The sequence below is a fragment of the Mustela erminea genome, chromosome 6, assembly GCF_009829155.1.
Source record: "Mustela erminea isolate mMusErm1 chromosome 6, mMusErm1.Pri, whole genome shotgun sequence".
Classification (NCBI taxonomy): domain Eukaryota; kingdom Metazoa; phylum Chordata; class Mammalia; order Carnivora; family Mustelidae; genus Mustela; species Mustela erminea.
In genome coordinates this window covers 46858732-46885282 of record NC_045619.1, presented here as the reverse complement: position 1 = coordinate 46885282, position 26551 = coordinate 46858732, and the positions used below count along the sequence as shown (strand labels likewise).

General features: G+C 34.0%; 1 protein-coding gene across 9 annotated transcripts in view; it reads left to right on the top strand.

The window, feature by feature from the left end:
• Positions 1–26551, top strand: part of CNOT2 (CCR4-NOT transcription complex subunit 2) — a 122919-nt gene that overhangs the window by 79955 nt on the left and 16413 nt on the right. For 7 of the 9 annotated variants that reach the window (XM_032347043.1, XM_032347041.1, XM_032347045.1 and 4 more), the window contains 5 exons: positions 8355–8421; positions 18851–18998; positions 19739–19921; positions 22243–22322; positions 25172–25297. In XM_032347043.1, coding sequence (XP_032202934.1) covers positions 8355–8421; positions 18851–18998; positions 19739–19921; positions 22243–22322; positions 25172–25297 — 604 coding nt within the window. The remainder of the gene's footprint in view (positions 1–8354; positions 8422–18850; positions 18999–19738; positions 19922–22242; positions 22323–25171; positions 25298–26551) is intronic. The other 2 variants (XM_032347047.1, XM_032347046.1) reach the window with 2 other exon arrangements.

The following is a 26551-nucleotide window of genomic DNA, read 5'->3' as shown; positions in this document are numbered from 1 at the left end:
CAATATCTAATTTTCCCAACATCAGTTACAATTTAGATCACAGGTTAGAAAACTTTTCCATAAGGGACCAGATAATAGTATATTATGTGGGTATTTATATAACAATTTAAAAAGTAAAAAAAAAGACCTGCATGTACCTACAAATACAAGCAGTGTGCTAGGTTTGGCCTGTAGGAAGTAATTTGCTCACCCTTGAGTTAGAGCATTCATTTAAGGCTAATTGAAATCCTCCCTTAATATATTTTAAGGTGTCTGATGTATTCTTAGGCCTGTTTCCCAACTCTTTTGTTCTGTTTCTCATACTGATTCTATGGCAGAACTACAACATAGTTGAATTGCTGTTGCTTTATAGACTGTTCACATCTTAGGTAAGGTCTTTCACGTTCTTTATAAACATTTATATTGCTGATTACCTTTTTTCAGAAGTCTAGGTCTCCTATTTCTGTTCTTTATGCTTTTTTAATAAGTAGGATTTTATTTTTTTTACTTTTTTCTGATTTGTTTTTTATTGATATAGAGAATACCTTGTGTGTGTGTTTATTTTATAACCAACTACCTAACAAAACTCTTAACTAGTTTTTGTTGAATGGGAACAGGAACATGGGCTCTGTAGGTCCTGCTATTTGATTTTATATCTCATTCGCATGATGTACTAGCTACCTGTCCTTGGGGAAGTTACTCAGTCTCTATGTTTCAGTTTTTTCATCTATAAAATAGGAATAATAGTATATGACTTATGGCTGGTTATAACTGCATGCAAAACTTTTAGAAGACCAGATAGTAAATATTAAGTAAATTTTGCTACTAATATGTAGCAAATAATAGTAATAAATTTTGCTACTAATATGTATCAAATAAGTAGTAATAATAATATTACTCCATTTGATTCTTTTGTGTTTTTTTAACATAGTTATATATATCATCTGCAGATAGCAATTATTTTATGATAAAAACAATCGAAGAGAAAGTTTTTAAACATAAATGACTGGGATAATTTTGTAATTTTTTTTCCTCTGGGAACAGTGAGAAAATAATTTCAAATTCTAATGTATGTTAAAGAAAAACTGGCCAGTGATTCGGTCTTTAAGCCACTTACAAACAAAATCCTGATTTACCTTATCCATAAAGTATAAAATATAATTCTGTCATATGCATGGTTGTAAAAGTATTTGGGAAGCTGTTCTTTATGTGCCTCTATTAATTAAATTATGAAATAGTTTTTCAGGACTACTTCCCTTTCCAAGGCCTTTTATATCAAGAGATACCTGTATATATTTGTATCTTTCTGTAGAATGCTGAATTTACTATTTGAAGTGTACAGTTAGTTTTATAAATACTACAAATATGTTATTTAAATGTTTTTCAAGATTAAATAAATCATAGGCAGATACAGACTTGATTTCCTTTTTATCATAATTACTTTCTTTTGGGGGACATTATAGAAAATTAAAAGCATTCATATAAGATGTTAATAGACAACTCTGGGGGGATTATATAATTTCAGCATCTTAAGAGTTATTTAAGTATATTTGTATTTTAATTGCTAACATTTTAAAGTCCTGTGAGTCTTTGAACTCACTTGATTCTTAGGCATAATCATTTTAAAGGCACAAACTTTTCCCTTGTTTTTATATATGCTGTAAAGGCATAACATGTGACACCTTTTCCTTACATTCAAAAAAACTCATTAAACTGGTAAGAGTAGACCACTTCCTTGTTTTGACAAATAGCAACATTCTGAATGCATACCTAGCTTTTTTTTTTTTTTTTTTAAGGCAGAGAGGCAGGAAAGGGGGGGAGCGAGCAGGCTCCCCACTGAGCAGAGAGCCCTATGCAGGGCTTGATCCCAGGACCCTGAGATCATGACCTGTGCCTAAGGCAGAGGTTTAACCCGCTGAGCCACTGAGGCGCCCCACATACCTAGCTTTCGTACTTGTTAGCCTGTAACAGTTATGGCTGCTAGGATTTCTTTCAGGCCAATTAATAACCAATATTTTATAATGCAAATCTGTTATAAAATAAGGATACTTTTTTCCACCATTATTGTCATTGGCATGATTAGTATTTAACTGCATTTTGGAGTCAACGCTTGGCTGACTCTCCAGTTCATTGCATTCACATTCCTTTCTGCATGAAGACCTTGGCACAGTTTTCCTCTTTGTTTTTCAGATCTTCACATGGTTCTCTCTCATTATATCCATGTACCTGCTAAAATACCTTCCCTAAGAAACCTTCTTTTCCTAAGTAGCCTCATATATACTATGAATACTACGTCCACTGTATCCTTCTAAATTCTTTCTTGCATTTTTACAGTCATCACACCTCTTCACCTAAAAGTATGTGTTCATCAGTTGTTTATTATCCTCTCCTCCACTAGGATTTAAGTTTAACAAGGGAAAGGACTTTGCCTGTCTGGTTTACTGATATGTTCTTAGAACCTATATATAATAATGTGCAGGAGATAGGGAATCTGTTAAAGGGAGGGAAGGGAGTTGATACTGAAATATAACAGTTAAGATTATTTGCAGATGATATTATTTACCTAAAAAACTAAAAAATCACCTTTAAAAATAGAAAATATGGGGGCACTTGGGTGGCTCAGTTAAGCGTCTGCCTTTGGCTCAGGGTTCCCGCATTAGGCTCTCTGCTTAACAGGGATCCTGCTTCTTTCTCCTCCTCCCTCTCTGCCTGCCACTCTACCTGCTGTGCTGTCTCTCTGTGTCAGATAAATAAATCTTTAAAAAATGAATGTATATAAATGTGGAGATTTTTATGACCGTGATAACCTAATAGAGTTCAATGTAAGTAAATCAAACTACACTCTAAAGAAACTGGAATTAAATGTCAAATCGTTTGAAGGGAATCTTCTAAAAACCTTTGAAATTCATTGACATTCACAAAATCTTCAAGCTCCGTATTTAAAGACAAAAGCCTTTTTATAAAAAACGATATACTTAAAAGATCTATCAGATTGTGATATATGTACAAAAAGAATCATAAAATGTTTCATCTCAATAATAACTAAAAATTCATAGTTAGAAAATGATACTTTCTGTTATACTAGAAAGGCGCCTTTTTTTTTTTTCAAAGATTTTATTTATTTATTTGACGGACAGAGATCACAAGTAGGCAGAGAGGCAGGAAGAGAGAGAGGAAGGGAAGCAGGCTCTTCACTGAGCAGAGAGCCCGATGCGGGGCTTGATCCCAGGACTCTGGGATCATGACCTGAGCCGAAGGCAGAGGCTTTAACGCACTGAGCCACCCAGGCGCCCCAGGAGGTGCTTTTTTCATGGAAGAATAGCTGCTCTCTGAGGGGTCATTGAAGCAATTGCTGGGGAACTATAATTAATGCAGACTTTCTAAAACAGTTTAGAAATGAGTACTGAAAGCCTTTTAAAAATGTGAACATTTCTTCATTCATATGCCTTGCTATATATTGAGCTCTAACCTAAAACTTAGACAATATAATATAAAGATGTTCATTGTCATACTTGAATTTGAATGTTAAATGCCCAATAGGAATTAATTACATTGACTATTTCAGCTTGTAGTACTTTTTTAAAATGCTCTTTTTAAAACTTAATGTTTTAATCAGAATTATTAGAAATATTGAGTTAAACCCATAATTTATTTTTATCTGATTCATAAGGTACAAGGTCCTATGACTTACTGTTTATCTGACTGTTCCTGCCCTTCTTTTCTCCTTTCTTTTGTTCTTTTTAATGTATTGTCTTCTTATAGTCTTTCTTTGTGTGTCAGTTAGATGTCATTCTGATGAGTGGTTTCATTTTTTAAACCATACTATTTTTAATTTTAAAATGTTCTTCAGATTCTGTCCTAGGTTTAGAACTTCTTTTCCTTTGTGAGTTCTTTTTTTTTTTCCCCCTCCCTGTTTGTATATATGTTATAGTCGAAGTTATACTTTGTTATTTTTGTTCTGGATTAACAACAGAATTTAGAATTATGTTATTACCACACTTTTAAGTAATATGATCAAGGAATTGTTTAAAGGTTATTTAAAAACTTACTTCATTTTTTAATTGCTTTTGTGGTCAGGGAAATTTTATTTAACCAAACTTTCTTGTATTTTGAAGTAATTTGTTATTGAGAAAATACTTTCTTGACTAGACTGATTTTAATGTTTCCAAAATCTGTTTTAGGATTGAAGGTACATTTATTGGAGGGAATGATTGAGAAGTGGTCTCTATTAGAAAGCACAGAATAATTGATACCTTTGTGGTGTTAATGGTTTGAGGGCAGGACCCATATTTGCTTATTAAGTTTTCAAATATATATATATATATTTGTAAAACAAAAAAATTTTAAACTTTTTTTGGTCATGGATTTCAGAGTTGTATCTAGTAACAGTGGAAATAATTTTTTAAATAGTTTCTAACTTACTAGCTTTTCTTAACATTCTATGTAGTAAACCAAGGGTAAGTGGGCTTTTTGTTGGGTCATCATGGAATCATCATGAATCATGAATCACATTACTGTTTCTTCTAGTTGCTTCTTGGTTTTTGTTGTTGTCTGACTACAGTTTATTTTATAGACTGTTTGAGAACTGAGGAAGAGTGTAATTGAAATGATGGTTTTGGACTGGGAACATAGTATCCTTGGTGGCTTCAGCGTTCTACTAATTATGTAACATTTAATTCTTTTCTGCCATTTCCCCCATCTACGAACGATCACAAGCTCTGCTTATTTTACCTGAAATTTGTGATGATGAACTTCTTTCTTTAGTTTCTTAGACAAAAATTAGTATAAATGTAGGGTACTATGCGGTAAATTCCCCAGAGGTTGAATGACCCTTTGACTGCTGTTAAAAGAAGTCCTCCTTTGGGAGGAAAATTAGGTTATTAGTGAGGCTGCTACCATATAGTGAGCACATACTATGTGCCAGAGCTTATCTCATTTAATCTTCACTTCAACTCTATTTGGTAGGTAGTATTTTTTCCATCTTAACAGGAAAGAAACAGAGGCCTGGCTCTCCCATAGGTAAGTGTCAGAACCAGGATTCAGACCTAGATTTTTTTTTTTTTTTAACTCCAAAACTGAGCTTATATTGCATTCCTACTGTAATGTGTCTCTTGATCTAAGGCTTTGATATTTCTTTAAGAAATTAATCTTTATATTAACTTTTAGTATGTAAATATGTAAGTTTTCTGTTGTCTGTTCACTGTAGTTATTGCTGTGCCATGGTACATTTCTTGTGCATTTTCTTTGCCCTCTCAAATAGCATTTATATCCCATTCACATTCCTTCATTGTGTGTTAAATATATTTTTAGCACTGACATATTTCATGAAGCATGCTTTCAGTGTTTAAAAATTTCACCATTAGGAACTGGTTTAATAAGAAATTATATATTTTGCATTTTTTACATGTTTTGAGGCAGTCATTTTAACATCCGTTTGCAGAACTGATTAATGCTTATTTTACATGGATGCTTTGAAGGCTATAAACTCTGAAGTTTAACAGACTACTTTCATATTCCTTTAAAGTATTGTTCACTAACCTTCTCATGTATTCTCACACATAGAGAAAATGATAGTAGTTATTATGTCACACTGGTAAATGGGTCACTCTGCTGCTCTTGATCACCAGTACTTGGCCCAGGGAGCCATGCCCTCTCTACCTTCATGTTGTGCCTCCCTCTCATAGCTTCCTAGCGCTGAGAGGGTTGTTATCTTGGCACACTAGTAACTCCTTGTAGATACATAACCTTTGTGAGAAAGTAGACTAAAATGTCTGTTCTTTGGACTTACATATTCAGTAAGCATAAATTTCTGAGAAAATTAAAATTTTAAGTGGTCCATTCTAAAATCTGCACATTGTGGATCATTCTAAAACATACAGTCATTTGCCAGTCTCTTTTGGAAACTGCTGTTTTACTTTCTTTGTAACTTAACAATAATAATATCATGATTTTAAGTGTTTTATATAAACCTTTTGCCTTCTGTCACCAACTAAAGCTTTACTGTATATTATACATTTTCTTTGATCTTGTTTTTGCAATTTGGAAGTGAGTCTTTAAGGTGCTTGAGATATTTCCAGTTATGTGGTTAACAGTAATGATGATTGTACCTAACAAAAGAACTTGATCAGGCATTAAATGTGTATTCTTTCAGTTTAATTGTTTAGATTGTGTACCCTCTGTATTTGAAAAGGAATATTAATAAGGTTTGATGCTTCTTTAGAAAGTTTGTTACTTTATTTAAATACTGCTAGTTTTAAAGTAGTGTTACTTGGCTCTACCTCAGGAGTGATTTCTATCATTTGTTAAAACCACTGTTTTTTAAAACAACAACTTAGAATTTTGACATGAAAACCTCTCGTTTGAATATTTCTCCTTCTGTTTTTTCGATGGTCAATGTCAGCACAATTCTTCACTGGAAACCAAAGTGGCCCCTGAGAGTTCCCTGTCGGGTGATTCTTACCCTCCTCCTTTTCCCTATACGTCAGCCATTTCAGCAGGTCTTGAAATACTGTTGCTTCTACCCCCAGAAGGCCCCTCTTTTGTAGTTCCACCTCTGCTGTTCTGGTTTAGTATCTTCCTGTTTCCATCCAGTTTTGCTTTGGAATTAACTCTCTAAAGCACAGCCAGATCAGGTCACTTCTTTCCTTAATACTGCTTTTTTCTTTTTATTGCCATAGTTGGTAGTCATCTGCCCTTTACATCTGGCCCCAGCATCTCTTTTTTCTCTCTCATTCTTCTGTGTATGTCCACATGTGCATAGGGGTGTATGCCTCATCTCCTCTCACTAATTACCTGTTATGAAATCACTAATTTTTCTTATTTTGTTTGTATTCTAATCATGTCACTAACTTTTATCATACTACACTCACTGCATGTTCTCAGCCTGGAAGATTCCTTATCAGATGTTACTGCTCTGTAAAATATTTCAGTTACCTCACCATTGTTTAGAATTATTTTCCTTTTGTGATACTTCAGTTGATTTACCTCATTGTGCCTTAGAGTATAATTTGGTACATAATTCATTCTTTTCATCTACAGGGTATGAAAATTTTGATGACATGGCCTAAGTCTTTAGTTAAATTGTCTTGGTGGTTACTTAATATAAGAGAGTACTTAAACATGTATTTGCATGTATGTGCTTTAGTTTAACTCAATTTAAGTATCTACTTTGTGTATAGCACTGCACATGCAGTGCCAGTGTCTTTGAGGAAATAAAAAATATAGGTAACGTGTTCCATGAATATAACATGTCGTCAAAAAAAAAAAAATGTGTATTCTATTAGGAAAAAAGGTACTGATGCAATAAATTGAAAGGCACTGTTAAGAAGTCCATGAAAGGGCACTTGGGTGGCTCAGTTGGTTAAGCAACTGCCTTCGGTCATGATCTAGAGGTCAGGATCTAGTCCCGCATCGGGCTCCCTGCTTGGCAGGGGGTCTGCTTCTCCCTCTGACCTCTCCCCTCTCGTGCTCTCTCCTTTCGTTCTTAAAAAAAAAAAAAAAGTCCATGAAAGGGGCACCTGGGTGGCTCAGTGGGTTAAGCCCCTGCCTTTGGCTCAGGTCAAGATCTTAGGGTCCTTGAGTCGAGCTCCGCATTGGGCGCTCTGCTTAGCAGGGAACCTGGCCGCCCCCCCCACCCCCCCGCCTGTCTCTCTGCCTCTGCCTACTTGGATCTCTGTCTGTCAAATAAATAAATAAAATATTTAAAAATAAAAAAAAAATAAAACATTTTTTTAAAAAGTCCATGAAAGTCACACTAATAGTATACATTATATACCAAGTCGTATATTTTTGTAAGTAATTTTGACTTGTCCTTTGGTATTTTGTCATCTCTCCATTTATTATATGATTGTATGTTTGTTAGATTTTTCTACCCATTTTATACATAAACTATTTGTATATATAAATGTTGGGTAATGTTTTTACAAAACAAAACTTGTCTGTTCAGGTAATTTTATTTTCAACTTTTCATAAACCGAATTTAGAATTTAGCTTAATATATTATCTAAAGATCAATAATTAGACTTATTTAAATTTATAGAGGCTAACTTTCTGAGATACTGTCTTCATGTTTTTGTTAGCCTATTTTTTTTGTTTTGTTTTTTAAGTGAAGTAATGATGCTGCTATAGTTTTCTTTAGAGTAACTTGAAAGAAGAAACCTTGTAATCAGAAATTAGTTTTATTTGTACATTTTTATTTTATCCAATTGTAATATTTTCTTAAGAAACACAGAATTTATTATGTAATGTTTATCTTTTTTGAAGAATAGGAAATGTGGTTTGGCTCTCACATATTATGTGTTGTACAGATTCATAACGTGTAAACTCATTGCTTTGTGTACTTTCTTTATGCTCTAATATAATTAATTTGTTTCTAGATGCTGGCATCACCATCTACATCAGGTCAGCTGTCTCAGTTTGGGGCAAGTTTATACGGGCAACAAAGTAAGAATTTTGTATTTATTCTGGGATGCTTTATTTAAGGAAAAAAATAGCTACAAAATAAAGAACAACCAGTGCTGCCCTTCTGGGTCAGTTCTAGGATTTAAAAGGAAAGATTTTTAATTTTCATTTTTTCTTATTTCACTTAACATAGGAAAACCTCATTATTTTAGATCTTTTCTAATTCAAAATTTGTTATTATTTGGGTATAGGAAAGACTGGAAGTTATTTTCATCGTTTGTTTCTGTATGTTCTTTTGCAGTACAGTGTTTTTGAAGAATTTGCTAAACAAATAAAAAAAAATAGACCTCCTCTATGTTTTCAGTTAGAGGAACTTAAACTTTTTTGTTTGGTCAGTTAAATGGGTGGTTTTGTTTGTGGGTTTTGGCCTTTTTATTAATGAAGGACCATTACTTAACAGTCTGCAAAATGCTCTTTGTTTAGCAAATATTTCTTTTAGTTTTGGTCATCTGGATATAGAATATTTGTTTTTGACTCACAGTTCAATGCTTTTTCTACATATAAGATTTTATTTCTTTTTAAGTACTGTAATGCTTTTATAGCGCTTAGCACAGTGCCTGGCGCATAGTAAGCGCTCAATAAATGTTTGCTATTATTATCACATAAAATTTTTATAAAACTAAGTTATAAAATCTTCCTGTTTTTTCCATTAATTTTCCAAACTGTTAAATATTAATAAGATTTTATTATCTCTGTTAATGTCAGAGACTGCTGATCTCTCATCTGTTAACAGAAGGGGAGTATTAAAAGGGATATAAATTCCCATCCAAGATTATAGGACATAGAGTAACTGGAAAAAACAATCTGATGACTGAGTATCTTAACCAGCTTCAAATAAAAATCAGTTATTTGATTTGGAACCCTTTTCTAGTATAATAAAATAAAGTTTTGATAGGTATCAGAATAGTTTGTCAGACCACTTCATTCTTTAGATTTATTTTGAAGTTTAATAGGGGGAAGAAACTTACTTTGTTAGACAAATATAGATTTCATCTACTTTTTTCTTCCTCCTCCTTTTGCTGTGGTGTGCAATTTTGTTAACATAGAATTAGTAAATAAAATTCATTAATTGGTTATAAATATTAGCAGTTTTCCTCTAATTAAGTGGAAAACATTTTTTAAAAGCTTTATATTGCATTAAAGAGGTGTTGCTTCATTTATTCACAAATGTTTATCCTAATTGTTGAGGGGATATTATTAGCTAGTTATTTGCTTCATTTAGCCTGTGTTTTAGTATGAAACCTACTACTTTCACCTTCCTGGCAACCCTTATTATGAAAATACCTAGTTATTTTAAAGCTACCCTTTATTTCTATAGAGTAACCGCAAAGAACTTCCGTTGTTTTCTTTTTAAAGCCCACAATTTATTGCAAGCAAAAATAGATATGGAATGGAGAAAAATTATATTTGAGAAGCTAAGGTTATTTTGTGAAGGAGGATGGCAATTATTTTACAATATAATCAGCTATATAGACTTCTAGAATCTGATGTCATTTTTTAACCTGCAAATGTGAAATTGTAATTGGGGTAAGATACAGAATGGGTTAAGTTTGAAATATAGTTATTTTATTGGCATTAGATATTAGCTTCTTAATTTGTTTAAAATGATTGTGCTGGTTATTAGGGATATCAAAGCTTAGTAAATGAGCAAAGTTATTTTCATCAGAAAAGGTATTTTAAGGTATTCAGTTTAAAAAGAAATCACATATGACAGATATTTCCTTTTGGAATTTAGTATATTAAATGACTGTATTCCTGTAGCAGTTGTAATCAGCATTTTCAATGTACAGTTTAGTCTTTTAACTGACAGTGAAGGTATTAGTCTACAGAAAAATTGAACCTTAGGTCAGTTGGAACTGAAATGTGTCAAGTCAGGGTACAGTTACTCCTTTCCAGGGTACAGATGTAGAAAACTGCAACTAATGAAAAAAGACAGAGGCTGGATTCCCAGTCTCTCCTATCTGTTAGGATACACCCTAGGGCCAAATAGCTGTTAGCTGATGAATACTCTGAACATACATCTTGTCAGAGAGAACACCAGCTACCCTGTGGGACTTGAGGGTCCGGGTTTCAGTAGTATAAATTAGTCAGAATGATAAAACTTGAGGAGCTGTCATAAAGGATGGAGAGGTTGAAGGAATAGCAGGTGGGAGAGGTTAGTGATACTATTCTTATGGCAACAAATTGTAATTGTACATTAGGTTTGATACAACTGAATGTTCTTTTGCTTCACGAGTGCATTGAATACTACCATTAACTCTGTATTCAGATTGGCAAAGTTCAGTAGGAATTTTTACCATTAAAATAGGGGTCTACTATCTGTTTTGTGTTCTTGATAATTACAGAGTTCAGAGGTGGAAGGAAAAGTATCCTCCAGAACAGTCTCACTGAGATTAAACAAGGGAGGACATTCCTCTTAGAATGGATACAGAGCTGCTGAAACCTACATTTTGCCAGATTTGGGTGGAAGTAATTGTGTGATATATACGGGTGCCTAGAAAGTGCTGCACTATGGGCTTGTATGATTACAGATCCCCTTATAGTCTGATTGTATCCTAGTATGTAACTGGTTTTTCATCTAGACATTCATGTGAATACAGTGCAGCAAATGATAACTATAGAAGCCATTGAACAAAATCTTATATTCAAGTTACATGATGTTTTCTACTTGTTTTCTTTGCAAGTGTGCATAAGATTTTAGATGTACCTTATAAGTTTAAAAACCCCCTTGGCTCCCCAAAGCTTGTACTAGATTGGAATTAATTAGGAACCAGGAATTTAATCTCTCCTTGGTATTCAGTGCATTAAAATTAAGTGGTAATAAAGTTGGGGTCACTTTTACTTTCTTACCAACAGGATTTAGAGCCTTAGAGTTTTGGAGAAAAGGGCAACTACTATTTACTGAGTGCTTCCTCTGTGCCTACTGTCTTATAGGCATATAGGTTAACTAGCTGTCAACGATGAGTCCATGATAACGCACTTGTACCTGAATTCTCAGAGGACCCAGTCATCTAGCTGGGGAAAGAAAGAAACTTGTCTTTCTGGGATCTGGACTCCCAGCTTGAGAGCAGTGGCATATTCTCATGCTTAGCAACATTTATTTGGCCTCCTGTTTTAACAACACTGAAATGAGTTTTGTGGAGAACCAGAGCACAGGTGGGGTGATTCAGAAGTGATGCTACTGATAGTGTGGTTAGTCCATTGACAGATTTTAGTAGCTTCAAGAAATTATAGGAACATTTAACAGATACTTGAATTAATATTCTGGGAGTTCTTGATCTCAAGAAGCACATGGTATTAGTTTGGGAGGTCAAGACATTTATATATAAAATGTTAAATAACAGCCTACAGTGTTGATACATAGGTTGAAAGGTATCCTACTGAATTGGTTGGACAGACTTAGGGTTTAGAGAGAAGAGCACAGTGAGCTAAGTGGTGAGGAAAAGCTTCAAAAAGGAGTTTAATAGATACTTACTGAATGCCTGCCGTATAATGGCATTGTTCTGCGTAGTGGTAGAGGCTCTTTTCTGCCATCCCTGTACAGAATACATACTGCTGTTATGTTGCCGCATTTGTTTATTGCATGTCTTCCTTTGCTTTTGCATCCTTAGTATTCTGTACATGACAGGCACTCAGAAATGTTTTTTGAATGCATGATGAGCAAGATATGGTTCCTACATGTAATGTAGATAAGTACACAAGTTAGTTTCCTACAGAGCAAAGGAAGTAGTAGAGTTTTCTAGACATTTCAGAGGTGGGAGTAATCACGTATCTTGGAGAATAATCAGGAAAGGATTTACAGATGAAGTCATGTTTGTCATTGGCCTTGAAGAGACTGGATAAGGTTGTTCTAGTAGTGGGAACAACACCCACAGAATGGGGTAGATTTGGGAGTGGTCTGGTTTATCAAGGCAAGGGAAACTTACTAGGCTGTTGATTGATTTCATTCAAGAAGTACGGTCTTTACAATACTGTGGGACATTTCTCAAGATCTTTACCACTTTCCAAGGTCAAGAACAGAGCTATAGCATACAGTTTTCCATCAGAAAACAGTGATTTTCTGGTGAAAACCATTAGTTCATTAGACTGTAATCTTCACCTTCACCTTTAGGACCACCTGTTGACTCACTCACTCACTTTTTTTTTTTTTTGCATAGGCATGTTTCACGTTCCACCCCAACCACTTCCCCAAAACTAATAATTATTATGTATTTACTGCGTGTCAGGTGCTAATTTAAATATTTTATGTGAACCAGTTCATTTAATCTTCACATCTATCCCGAAAGAGGTTAAGGAATTTGCACAAGGTTTTACAGGCAATAAGTAGTAGAGCCAGGATTACATTACCTAGTAAGTGTAACTGTGTTAACATGAGAACAGAAGTTTCTTGAAACCTGCATCCTACATACTGCTTACTGAATGTCATGACCCTAGAGGGCCATTAGCACATACTAGAAACAGCAAATGTTTAAATCCACAGATTTCAAGGGTCTACTGACCAGAGCATTAGGGTAGTATTTAGTTAGCTACCTCTACCATGAGTGAAATACTATTCCAAGAGCTAAGAGAATGGCAAATATCAAAGATCTTGTTTTCGTAGAGCTTACATTTTAATGAAGAAAGAATAATCATGCAGACAACTAAGTAAATAAGATGATTCTAGTAAATACTATAAAAATCAAGTCAGATTAAGGGATCCAGCAAAGACGCTATCTTATGAGGAGGTGGTATTTGAATGAAAACTTCAGTGTTGAGAAAGGGAAATCTTTGGAAAGATCTGATAGAGAGGTTTTTAGGTACAGACAACAGCAAATGGGAAAGTGCTTACTCATGAGAAAGCAAGAAAGAACTGAATGTATTATAGGAGGAGCAAAAGGGCTAGTGTAGTGAACAAAGAAAGCACAAGGTTAATGGAGTACCAGGTGTCAGATCATGGAGTCTTGTAATGATTTGGTAAATAATTTAGGTTTATTCTAAGTTTAACGGGAAGGATTTTAAGATACAGTTTCATTTTTATTTATTTTATTTATTTATTTAAAAGATTTTATTTATTAATTTGACAGAGAGAAATCACAAGTAGACAGAGAGGCAACCAGAGAGAGAGATAGGGAAGCAGGCTCCCTGCTGAGCAGAGAGCCTGATGTGGGACTCGATCCCAGGACCCTGAGATCATGACCTGAGCCAAAGGCAGCGGCTTAACCCACTGAGCCACCCAGGCTCCCCTACAGTTTAATTTTTAAAAGACCACTTTGCTCTGTAGCAAATGGAGTAGGACAAATAATAAGAGAGAGCAAGACTAGGCTTATGCTTCAGTAGTCCAGGCAAGAAAATAGGATGATGTGGACTGTGCGTAGAGGTGTTAAGAAGTGATCAGATTTGGGATATTTCAGAGATAGAGCTAATACTATTTGGTGAGAGAGGATGTGAAAGAGAGAGACTCAGGATTTCTTAGGTTTGACATCTGCATTACTTGGTGAATGGGTGACATGAATCTGTAATGGCAACTTAGGTTGAGGAGTACAAACTATACTTAAGAGCTTCACATGGGTGTTCCATAGATAGAGTGCCAGTTTCTGTAAAGATCTAGCCAAACATTTGCAGGTACCCTCTGCCAGTTCTAACATAACATCAGCTTTTCCTAGTTGAGGATGTTGAAGCTGGTTAACTCCATCCATGTATCTTTCTTGTCACATACATCCCTTAGTACTCAAAAGCAAACCCACTCCTCCTCCAGGCATATCACTTGTCCTTCTCTTCTTTTATCTTGCCATTTTCAGGCTCAGCTGTTTCAACATTTTTACCTTCCTGATCCCTCCTCATCACCACCACCAAGTACCTGACTAGGTCTCTTTCATTATTTAATTCATATACTGTGTCCTCCAGGAAACAATTTTCTGATTCCGAATCCATTTTACTTTCACATCTGACTTAGTGGTCTCTCCCGTATTCAGTAGAGCACACTAAACATGTGCTGTGTGTAAACAGCTGCATCATGATTTTTTTTTTTTTTTTAAGATACTCTTCTGTATTTCTATAGGGTGAGAGAAGGGGATGTATTCCAGGTGAGGAGACAGATATGAATAAAAGTGCAGGGACAAATTTGGAGAGAGGACCAGGGAAAAGAGAAAGATTATGTAAGTAAAATATGTGGTATATAAAAAGAGCTTATATTGGAGTGAGTAAAATATTAATTAGGAATAGATATGTCAGTTCTATCTCAGTAAAGCTGGGAGACAAACAAACAAACAAACAAACAAAAACCCCAGAGATTAAAAGAATCTTTTTAGTTCTGACAGAGAAGTTTAAAAGACTAAACTGTGGTTGAATATAATATTAATAGGCAGTGGCTCTCAACTCTGGCTATATACCTAAAAACACCTGGAGAGTTTTTTTTTTAAATCTCTCTAGTCATGAATTGCCAGCATTCAGACTGAGTGACAATTTCTAGGCATGGGACCCAGACATTAGTGTTCTGCAGGTGATGTAAAAGTTAGCAGCTACTATAAGAAGTAGAAAGTAGTTGGTCAGAAAAAGGATGAAAATAAGAGTTAAGAAATTGGATTGTTATTTTTATTCTTCATTGTGATTTTTGGCAAGTAACTTAATTCTTGATGTTCCTTATCTGTAACTTAGTTGGATGATCTCTGGAGACTTTTCTATCTCCAAAATCCTTTGATTTTAATGAAGGAAAATACTTAAAATAATGTTACAGAGATTACACAGTGGAGTACGGGGCAGATTGGAGTAAGATGTGAGGACAGGTTAGAGGTTAGAAGGTTTAGTTGTTCATCAGTGTGGAGAGGACAGTGGGTTCCTAGGATAAACTAGTTGCTTTGGAAATAAATAGAAGGGGGAGTGTGTGCTTTAAGCCCTTTGGCAGCAGTTAGGGATTTTGTATCCTTCTCCTTCAGGAGACTTGATTTAAGTATTAGTATCCAAGGATTTGGTTGCTGTGATTGGATTTTTTCTTATAACTTTTTATATTATTAATATTCTTTGTTTTTAGCAAAAGATTGAATAAAGGAGGCATAAGATATTTAAGGGATTGCTGTTAATCAGTTTGTACAGTGGAAATAATTAATGGAAGCATTTCTTAGATCATATTCCTTTGGATTTCTGAAAAATGGTCAATTAATTCAGTTCATTCTCTGTTTAGCACCTTGCCAAATTAGAGGTAGGAATCTACTTTGAGTATGTTCATAAATTTCTCCTAATACTGTATTATTCTTCATTAGCAATTTGTCAGGTTGAAGGAAAAATTTCAGAACTATAACCTTTTTAGCTACTTTTTAGCTTTTTTTGTTCAATTATTCCTCATTTATATTTTTTACCTATTGTAATTATTTTATGCCAGATTTTTTTATGAGTCTTTTCCCCTGGTATTCTCTTTTGGCTTGCATATCTTCTTGGTAAAATATTTTGGAGATGATTTTCTGTGATTGTTTCTAAATATATTACTTAAAAGAGTAAAGTTCTGTCTTTGACCTTACCCAGTTATAATTGTTAGACTCAATCAAGTAACTCAAATTTAAAGATTTAGTGTATTTTGTTTCCTAAAAATAAATCTTTGTATATTCCTATCAGCGATACTCTTCATGCTTTAAAAGAATTCGGTTTTTAATTGAATTTGAACTAGCTTATTAAGGTATTTAAAGCTTGATGATCCCTTTTGAAATTGATGTACTTCTTTTTTTCATACCTCCCTAGTTCAGCAAAATGCAGTTCGGACTGTTTGAATTTATTATTAGCTGTTTCATGAAATCGAGTGTTGAAGGAAAAATAAAAGTAGACACTAATCTTTGAGTTTATTTCATATTGTCTTCTTCCATTCTCAGCACTATAAATTAGCTCATGTGCCAATCCCTAATTGATTAAATAAATAATCATACATTCTTGTTTCGATCTCCAAAAGTTTTCTGCTACAGATAATCTCTAGTTACTCTGAAGTTCTAGATTTTCATAATACAACATAGAATAATTTGTATATGAAGGATTAAAGTAAACAAATCTCAGTTCTGTAAGGCATTGATTACTAGAAAACAGCCAGAGGGTACTAGATTTTTGGGAAGTGTATATTTATTTAAAATGATAAAGTTATGAGAGTGAAAAGGAAAGGGAAAGTAAAATTAGGAGAAAGAAAACTTGAACAGGTATAAACAAGAGAGGGAGAAAGAAAATGGAGGGAAGAGACCAGGAAATGGAGGTTTAGAAAAAATTTGAAGTAAATATTTTAAAAAAGAAAAAGAAAGCAAGAAAAAACATAAAATAGGCAAGAGGTGTTACAAATTGGTAGACACAAAGGGTGATCACTTCGAGTTCTGTGAGCCTCCCATAAGGCTGCTGTGAAGAACACTAGGAGTTAAGAGATCTAAATTCTAGTCTTGGTTCTTTGTGTCACCTTGGAGAAAGCAGTTAACTCATCTGAGGCTCAGATTCCTCATCTGTAAAATGCGAACATTGGACTAGGTGATCTTTAAGGTCCCTTCTGGCTCTAAAATTGTGTATTTCTTGGTGTGGTCAGTAATTGTGTGAAACACATTCCTGTGGTTAATTTGCAGCTGTTGCTGACTTTAGGACAGCAGTATTTGGGGAGAAGGATGTAAACTCCCCAAGGGTAGGAGCTTTTCTGTCTTGTTCACTGCTGTATCCCCAGCAGCTAGCACAGTGCTTGGCACATAGTAGGCACTCAATAAATGTTTATTGAATGCATATGAAAAGTATCACTTTGGTGGTTCACTGTGGGAGCATCTAGAGGGCAATCAGGAAAACTAGAGTGGCTTAAGAGAAGGAAAAGACTGATTTCTTCTGAAGAATCTTATATGGCTAATTTTTCATCTCATTTTTCCTTATTGTGTCCCAAATTCAGAGAACACATTTGCACCTAGTGGTACATTCACGGTCACGAAACTTGTAGGGACCAGACATTACATATGATGAACTAAACCAGCATATAATCTAGGCCAGTTCATTCCCTTGCTGTCATTGAAAGAAACATAGAACTAACCTCTCGTCTTAATGGAACCTGACTGAAAGGAGTACACCTAGTACAAAGAACATAGTAGCTACATTGAGTTGGATTTATTGGGTTCATTCAGTTGAGAAACAAAGTTAGGCTGTAAGTTGAGTACCATGGCTGGCAGATTCCAGTGGAATCTTTGTGGCCCACTGCTCTCCTTAGGTTAGGTATGACATTGTTATGCCAAAGGTAAATGTTACAAAAGTACTTGAAGTAAACCATTCAGAACATATATATACACACCAGTTTTTTGAGGTCACAGTTTCAAAATACTCAGGTCCTTGAAATTCTTGCTTTTGTAATTAGATCAGAAACGGAAGAAAAAAGTCACTTTAAATCCCTAGCACTAAAGTAACTATGTATTTATTTGCTTTTCATCTTATCACTTTTATTTAACTTCCCATTCAGAGTAAGTGTTGTTGACTGATAGGCTGTTTCACAACTGACTAGAAACAGAAATCACTGAAAAGGGTGGGTCAGGAAGTGGAGGCATCCATAGGCAGATATGATAACTGGTGACAGCTGGACATCCTTACTCTGAGGGATGAAAGGGGTAGGAAGGATATCTAAAGATCTAGAATATTAGATATCCATGGCATTTATGAATCATTAAGAAATCAGTAATTTATATTTCATATTAATAAAAGGAAATATGTCACACATTTTTGAAATATTTGTCCCAATTTTTTTTTTTTATGTTTTGTATCTGAATGGTGAAACTTAAGTAGTCTGTAAAATATACCCGTAGGAACACATCCATTCTTTTGGATCTCTCCCCAGGAGTACTAGATAAATGGAAGGTTGCTATACTTTGAAAACTTAAATGTTTTAAATTCCTGTCTTTCGTAGTATCAGCTTGAGATTTTTAGCAGTTGCTGACATTTTATGTTGGGTTTGTAAAAAATTATAATGTTGAGAAATATGTATGTGTAAATAGTAGAGATTTCTTAAATGCATTTTAAAAGGATCATATAAAAATTAAAGCTACTTTAGCAAAGTGGGGTTAAATGTCTGTGTACCTCAGTTATGATTTTAAAACATAAAAACACAAGATTGCAAATTTCTTAAAGCCATATTTGTACAAAATGTTTTCATTGAAACAAGCCATCTAATTTGTTAAAACCATTGGCAGACATAGCTTATTGTAAAATAGAAATATGAACAGAAGATAGAAATATGAAGGCAGTATCGATTCATAATATTAAATTTCAGATTAGAACATTTTTGTTAAAATCAGAGTCCATTTGGAGTGAATTGAATATGTCCATTAAAAATTTGCATACTATATTACATGTTAGGTCATTTAAAAATGTTTTAAATTGCCAACTCCAGAAGATGGATAACAATTTCATTCCTGATGGCAATGAATTTCCTTCTTCTGAATTTTTTTAATAGGTGCACTAGGCCTTCCAATGAGGGGGATGAGCAACAATACCCCTCAGTTAAATCGCAGCTTATCACAAGGCACTCAGTTACCGAGCCACGTCACGCCAACAACAGGGGTACCAACAATGTCACTTCACACGCCTCCATCTCCAAGCAGGTATTTATTGATGGACCAGAATATTTCTCAAAATGTATCTTTGTAGAGTAAGCAAGCATTTTAGTTTTTTAATAAGATAACTATTATTTCATTTTTCTGGTTCAGTGCCTTTCACTGAGGAAAAGAAAGTTAATACCCTATGCTCATTTTATTTTGCTGCAAATTGATAAGGATAGTGTAAGATGTTTTTATCATGCTTCTAGCATACTGGTTGTCAGTGGGGTGGGTATCAGGGGTTAATCACCACCTGGGGAGCTTTTTCAGAAGTCAACTTTTCCTCAAAAGAGGATGGGCAGTTTAAAATCATTCCTCAGATAATATGATTATTGCTCCCTCAACACACATACATTGCTCTAGTGAGTAAAATAAAACGAGATTGATTACAGAGATGAACGCATATTAGTTTGAAGAAGATAGAATGACATACATTTGGAATGAACTTATTTTAAATAAATGCATGAAATACATTTGTATTATTTTATGTCTTAGTCAAACCAATAGTTTTCTCATCTTAAATATCACCATATACTAGTTCTGCTAAAATTTACCCAATTTCTTGTTGGTTTGTGTGACTTTTCAAAGAGCTAGAATGACCAGACAAAAGAATTAAATTAATGAAAATTAGTGGTGTAATTTGAAAGTATATTTGAGGTTCTGGGGTTAGGCCAATTGATTATTTAAAGAGAATTTTAATGAGTGATTATAGAGAGCTTATTTAGTATAATGGACTTCTTTTTCAGGGGTATTTTGCCTATGAATCCTAGGAATATGATGAACCACTCCCAGGTTGGTCAGGGCATTGGAATTCCTAGCAGGACAAATAGCATGAGCAGTTCAGGGTTAGGTAGCCCCAACAGAAGCTCGCCAAGCATAATATGTATGCCAAAGCAGCAGCCTTCTCGACAGCCTTTTACTGTGAACAGGTAAGATGTTTATTGATACTGTGTATCATTGTTTTTCTGGATATTTTCAAATTTGCCTTCTCATACTCAGCATTCTGTTCTTGAGTCTTGGCTTCTGTCTCATAAGTTTGTTTCATCATATTTTTATGACCAAAGATTCTCTTTCTGTTACATGTTACAACTTCAGTCTCCCCAAACGTAAAGACACTCCTTTGAAAGTTAGTTTGATTTTGGAAAGCACATTAGAGGTTTTTGGTATTGTTAGAAAAGAATTCTTAAGTTGTCACTAGGCAAATTTTTGTGCTTATGTCCTTTGTCAGTTAAAAGGCTGGCCACTTATGTGTAAGAGTTCCAGACTTACAAAGAGTAGTGGGGATATGTTTGATATTACTGCCTTGCTTTACTTATGCTTTGGTTTAGTACTCTTTGAATTGAAATTCAGTTTTGTGCTTTGGAGACTTAATGACCAAAGACTTTTTAAGACTACATTTACAGTATTCGAAAATAGTGTCATGTTCTGGGATTTAAAATAAGAAGATAAGTTGTTGTGTTTTTTCACTCCTTTTTGCACTTCCATTTGCATATGTTTACTGTGCAAGTGATAATGACAATACGAAGACCAATTGTCCATTTTATTAGGATTTTTAAGCTGTTCGGGTAATTTATATGAGAGTAATGACTACAGTATAAGGCTTTGTATCTTGAAAAAATTGTGTTTAGTTTTGCCAATTTTTTTCATCCCTTTTTTTAAATGGGGAACTGTATGAAGAAAAAGGATCTTTATCTATTTGCTATCATCTTACCCATTTAATTCACTTTCTTTTATCTACTGCTTGCAAAATGTGGATTAAAAATAGGTTATTAGCACATTTCCTGTTTGATCTTTATCCCATGAGCTCTAGTTCTTTTATTTAGATTTATGAGTATTTCTCTTATTAATTTACTACTCTTAATTTTAAAAATAACTATTTGTAAAGGGTCATCAAAATTCTTATCTACTTGATAGCTTCCTAATCATATACTTCTTGGACTTGATCACATCTCTTCTTGTAGTATTGTTCATTGAATGTGTATTTAAATTTTTGCCTTACCATATTTTTTTACATTTTGTTTCTAAAAAACACATTATTTATAAATTGTCAATGAAACATGGGTCTCTATAACCCTGCTTATTACTGTTGATAAGTTGTATTTGTTATAGAATGATTTCATCCCTTCAGTGTTTGAAGGTACCTATATCAACAATTCTAACATGCTATTAACTGAACAGGTGTTTCTAATGGCTTTCCTACTCTTCTCCAGAGTATTGTTTCACCAGCTCCATGTTTTGTGAAAATATTGTTTGGCCATAGTTAGTTTTACAAAGTTACACACAAACACACACACAAAAACCAAAAAACCCCATCATCTCCACAAACAGTTTAATCCTACTCATAACACCGATAACACTGTCTTTCATCAGATTATTTAATGTTAAAGTTGCATACTTTCATTGTAGAATTTGCATTAATAGTTGTTTTTGACATTCTTAATTACTTCTGGCTTTGCTTTAAGTTCAGACTTGTTTCTGTTCTCTCATGTTTAGCCTTGTGCAGAAAAAGGAGGCATTTGTAACTTATCAAGTACCAGTTGTGCATTAATTTAGAATGGAGGGTTTTATGGAGAGATTTGCTTTTTCTTTTAGGTAGCTGAAAGATAAACTATATTTAGATTAGAATGACATTTTTTTTTTAGAACACTAAACTTAAAGAAAAGCACCATTTAATTCAGGTAAATGAAACATTTATTGAGTGCCTGTTTTATCCTCCTGAACAGTGAAGGCAGAGGATGCAGAGATGACCATGACATAGATCCTGTCCATGAGGCGTTTAGATTCTAGATGGGGAAAACTCTGTATGAAAGATGATCTTTTATGTAAAGTGATAATGGTAAATGGTATACTTACCAGTAGTGGAAGGAAAATAAGTATTCAGGAACAATAGTTATGCTCTAAACTGCATGTTTTTAAGGTTAGTTACATTTGCCAGTGTATCCAGAAAGTTGGCTCTCCAAGTACCTAAAATAGTACTATTAATCTCTGTTTTCCTCAAGGCTTATATGCAAATTCCTTGTTTATTTGTTCTTAAAATCATCTGTTTAAGACATTTTGGTTCTCAGTTATTCATGGAAGGACTTCAGGAGGGTTTTTAAATAAAGGTTAAACTCAGAAAAATAAAATTAGTATTTGTTTTTAAACATACTGTTGTTTTATATGAGGAGATCAAAAGTATACACTTTTGTTTTTCTTCATCTAAAAGTTAGTGTTCTTACTGTATATCTAAAATTATTTTCTATGTACCCAGTATGTCTGGATTTGGAATGAACAGGAATCAGGCATTTGGAATGAATAACTCCTTATCAAGTAACATTTTTAATGGAACAGGTAAGCTTATTCTGGAGGTAGTAACCTATAAAAAATATGGTAGATCTTTGAAATATAAAGCAATTCAACATACTGGTCTTAAAATATTATAGGATTTTTGTGTTAAACTGGTAGAATTTAATTTAGTGAGGATTTGACAGGAATAGGATTTAATTCAGTGAATAGTTGAGAGATATTTAAATATATTTTTTCACTTGATACGGTAATAGCATAATGTTATAACTTTAGAACTATTTCCTTAACACCTAGAGAAAGCCTAAACATTAATTTAGTCTATATGCCTCAGAATATCTTTTGCTTCGAGCATTTTCTAGCTTCATTCCTGTCACTGCAGTCTAAATTAGATTGAGTGGTATGGTATTCTGGCTATAGAGACCTAGACCAAAGAAACCTCTAAAATTATACTGGAGCACTTAACAGTTCTTAATTTCTTAATAATTTTAATAATTGGCATTTAACCCTTGGGTTTTATTTTTAATCCAGTTTTATGTGTAAATTTTAATTACATAGAATTCTGATTTTGAATTCCTGTGGTCTTTTGGTTTATTTATCAGCTGCTTCAGAGAAAGAGAACAAGAGGCTTTATTTCTATTCTGCTTCAGATTTCACCCTCTTCCACCCTTGCCTCCAGACCCTTTCCTGAGAAAAGATAGAAAGGATGTAGTATGGCCATAGGAGCAAAAATAATGAGTGTAATCATTCAGAGAGATCTATACATAAAGGAAATAGAAGGGAAAGACTGATCAGTGGAATGTAGCATATGTGGAAGCAGGAGACAGGATTTAGTAATGAAATGTCATTTGTGACTATGAGCTTTTAATTTTTAAGTGTTACTACATGTTTAGCAGCATAGATTGATCAAATGAGACTTTAAAATTCCAAATTTTAGCACTTAAAAATTACAGTTTTATGTTCAAGATGTTAAAATGCTATTAAGTACCATATTCCCGTTGTTTCTGAAATGCACACTTTTTTCATATCATCTCTGAAATCAGGCTATGTATCATAGTTTAATTGACAAGTTATTCTTTTTTTCCTGAATGGATCATAAAGTAACAATGTGTCTGACAATGCCATCTTATATTCTGAATTATGGTTTCATATATTTCCATAAATTTTTAAATCATTTCTAAAATTCAGTTTTAAGTAAATTTTAACTGTTTTTAGGGAAATTGTTTCCAGGTCTTTACCTAAAAATATAACTTGGGGGTTTACTAACTAATTTTTAGGTTAAAATTATTCTCCAATACTTTGACCATTTTAAATTCCATTTTACAGGACCTGAAGATGTGTGTTAAAAGATAATATATATTCAGTGTTTCTAGTTAATTTATAACTGTGTAACTATAATAATTCAAGTAAGATTACTTTTATAACTTGAAACACTGTATAAATTTCTGTTGTCTTTTTATGTAGTAGTATCTTTTTAAAAGTTATAAACTACAATTGGTTTAGAAATAGTGGGCATGATTTTATCTTTTACTTTTCATATTTTTAAATTGTAACCTGACTTGGAATGTTAATAGAGTGTTTTGTTTTTTTATCAACAAAGTAATCTTGAGATAATTAGTTTCTGAGATTCTTCTAATTATGGAACTTGGAGAAAAGTTAAAAATTAACTGAAAGGCCAAATAAATTGAAAATGCTATAAAACATTAAAACGTTAGACAAAACAAAGATTAAAGAAAAGCTATAATACAGGCTAGAACTAAGGTAGGAAATTAAATTCTTCAAAAATTAAGAATGTAAGATTGTAAGAATAATAGAATAATAAAAGTTGAGAAGAAATCAAGGAGATAATTAAAATTGGCAAAATAGAGGGGCCGCCTGGCTGGCTCAGGTGGTAGAGCATATGAGTCAACCTTGGGGTTGTGAGTTTAAGCCCCACATTGGGTGTAGAGATTACTAAAAAATAAAATCTTTAAAAAATAAAACAGGCAAAGTAGAAATGTTGGGTTAAATTTTAATTTTTAAATGGAAGTGAACCAATTCTTTTTCAATTAAAATGAACGATTAATTTTATTCATTTAATATATATTTATTGAGCGCCTACTATGTAATAAGTAATATAAACTTCTGGACTTTGTATTGTATTCCCATGCTTTCCACACACCTCCCATACATGGGAACCCTGCTTATAACCCTGTCCATACAACCTTACTTATATTTCCCAACTGTAAAACACACACATACATGCACACACACATTTGTGTATGGGACAAGTAGGTCACAGGACAGAAATCCTTAGAGTTTCTGCTTCCACTGCCTGTGTTTCAGATAATATTCTGGTCATTTGCAAGAGGCACTGTCATTATCATACCTGTGTATGACTAAAGCTTCAAGCATCCAGATACTACCTCTACCTCTGGGTATAATGAAAAGAGCGATTACATCACAACAGTCTTTTTTTTTTGTTAGCTGACAAGCTATAACTTTAGAGTGCCACCCTTGGGGAAATAGTGTCCCACCTTACTCCTTATTGTCTGTCTGAAGTCACTAGGATTTGAGACTTTTATTATGCTAGCTACATACTACTTTACTGAATTATTCATGATATTCATGAAATTCTTTTGTGTGAGATCAGTTCATGTGTTTATTGTACACCTACACATATCTAGTACAGTGCTGAGTATTATTTAGGAAGAAGATACTGTCATTTCAAGTTACATTATGGTTGGTCTTCAATAATCTCTTTAAAATGTTTGTAGAATCTGGGTGCCAGGCTGACTTAGTAGAGCATATGATGCTTGATCTCTGGGTCGTGAGTTCAAGCCCCATATTGGGCATAGAGCTTACTTAAAATAAAATGCTTGTAGAATCAGTAACTAATGTTCTTTCTCATTATTTAGATGGAAGTGAAAATGTGACAGGATTGGACCTTTCAGATTTTCCAGCTTTAGCAGACCGAAACAGAAGGGAAGGAAGTGGTAACCCAACTCCATTAATAAACCCCTTGGCTGGAAGAGCTCCTTATGGTAATTAAACTTTTTAATGATGGCTGATGGAAACTTTCCATTGCGCACACACACATGCATTTACACATTTATATGCATGTGCACGTGTGTACACACACACACACATGTTTTCTAATCAGGATAGTATAGTTTTGTCAGAGTTGATATATGCACAGTGCATTTTCCTCCCAGAATGCCATGATAGAGAAGTTAAATGGGCAAACAGTTTGTACAGAAACCCCAAAAGGAAATCCTAATTGGTACTCAGCGGTTATTTTCTTGAGACATTTCTGTCTTACTACACCTTAGTGATTATTTGTGGTCTGCCTTTTCTTAATTCATCACACGTTTTATAAGTCACTCATTTAAATCCTGCATTCTTATTGATTAATAATGACCAACCACACATGGAAGATTTTTTCTAAGCCAGTTTCTTAACCTCCACAGTACTGACATTTGGGTCAGATAAGTCCTTGTAAATAGGGGGCTATTGTGTGAGATGCAGAATGTTTAGCAATTTCCCTGGCCTCTGCCTACTTGTTGCCAGTAGTAACCCCCTCCCCATCATTGTGATAATCGTAGGTGTCTCCAGATAGTGACAAATGTCCCGTGGGAGAAAATATTGTCTTCTGTTGAAAACCACTGACTCCTGGGTCATGGATCGTTTATGTAGACTCTTGGTCACAATTAAAACCCTTTCTCACTGTCTCTTATAAATAAGAGATTTGGCTAAATGGAAAGAGGGGGGCGTGAAATGTGTGCAGTAACAATTTGGACATGAAAATTACATATAACTGCAGTGCAGCCATATTCTTACTATGCATTGCACATAGTTGTTTTCTTTTGGGAGAATTTGGTAGGTAGCAACAGTACTAGCAACAATGAACTTAGAGGGGTCAGTTCATAACTTTTCAAAGATAACTGTTTTTCCTATTTTCATCCAAGAAGGATTTCTTTGCCTTTCAGAATATGAATACAAATAACAATATGTGAAGAAGGGAAAAATATATTGTTAATATTCTAAAGTTTCCAAATTAGTCTTCCAAAAATAACCAAAAAATGATCTGCCCTGGAAGTTGAGTACCTAGCTACTTGATTCTCAGTTCAGACTCTAATGTTTTTAACCTTTCCTCATAGGTCCATTTTTTCATCCCTTTAATCATTCCCGTTGCTCTCCTTGGACCAACTCTAGTTTCTCCATATCGTTCTTGAATTGTGGAGCCCCAAACTGGATATTGTTCTCCAATAAGGGCCTGACTAATGCCAAGTATAGTG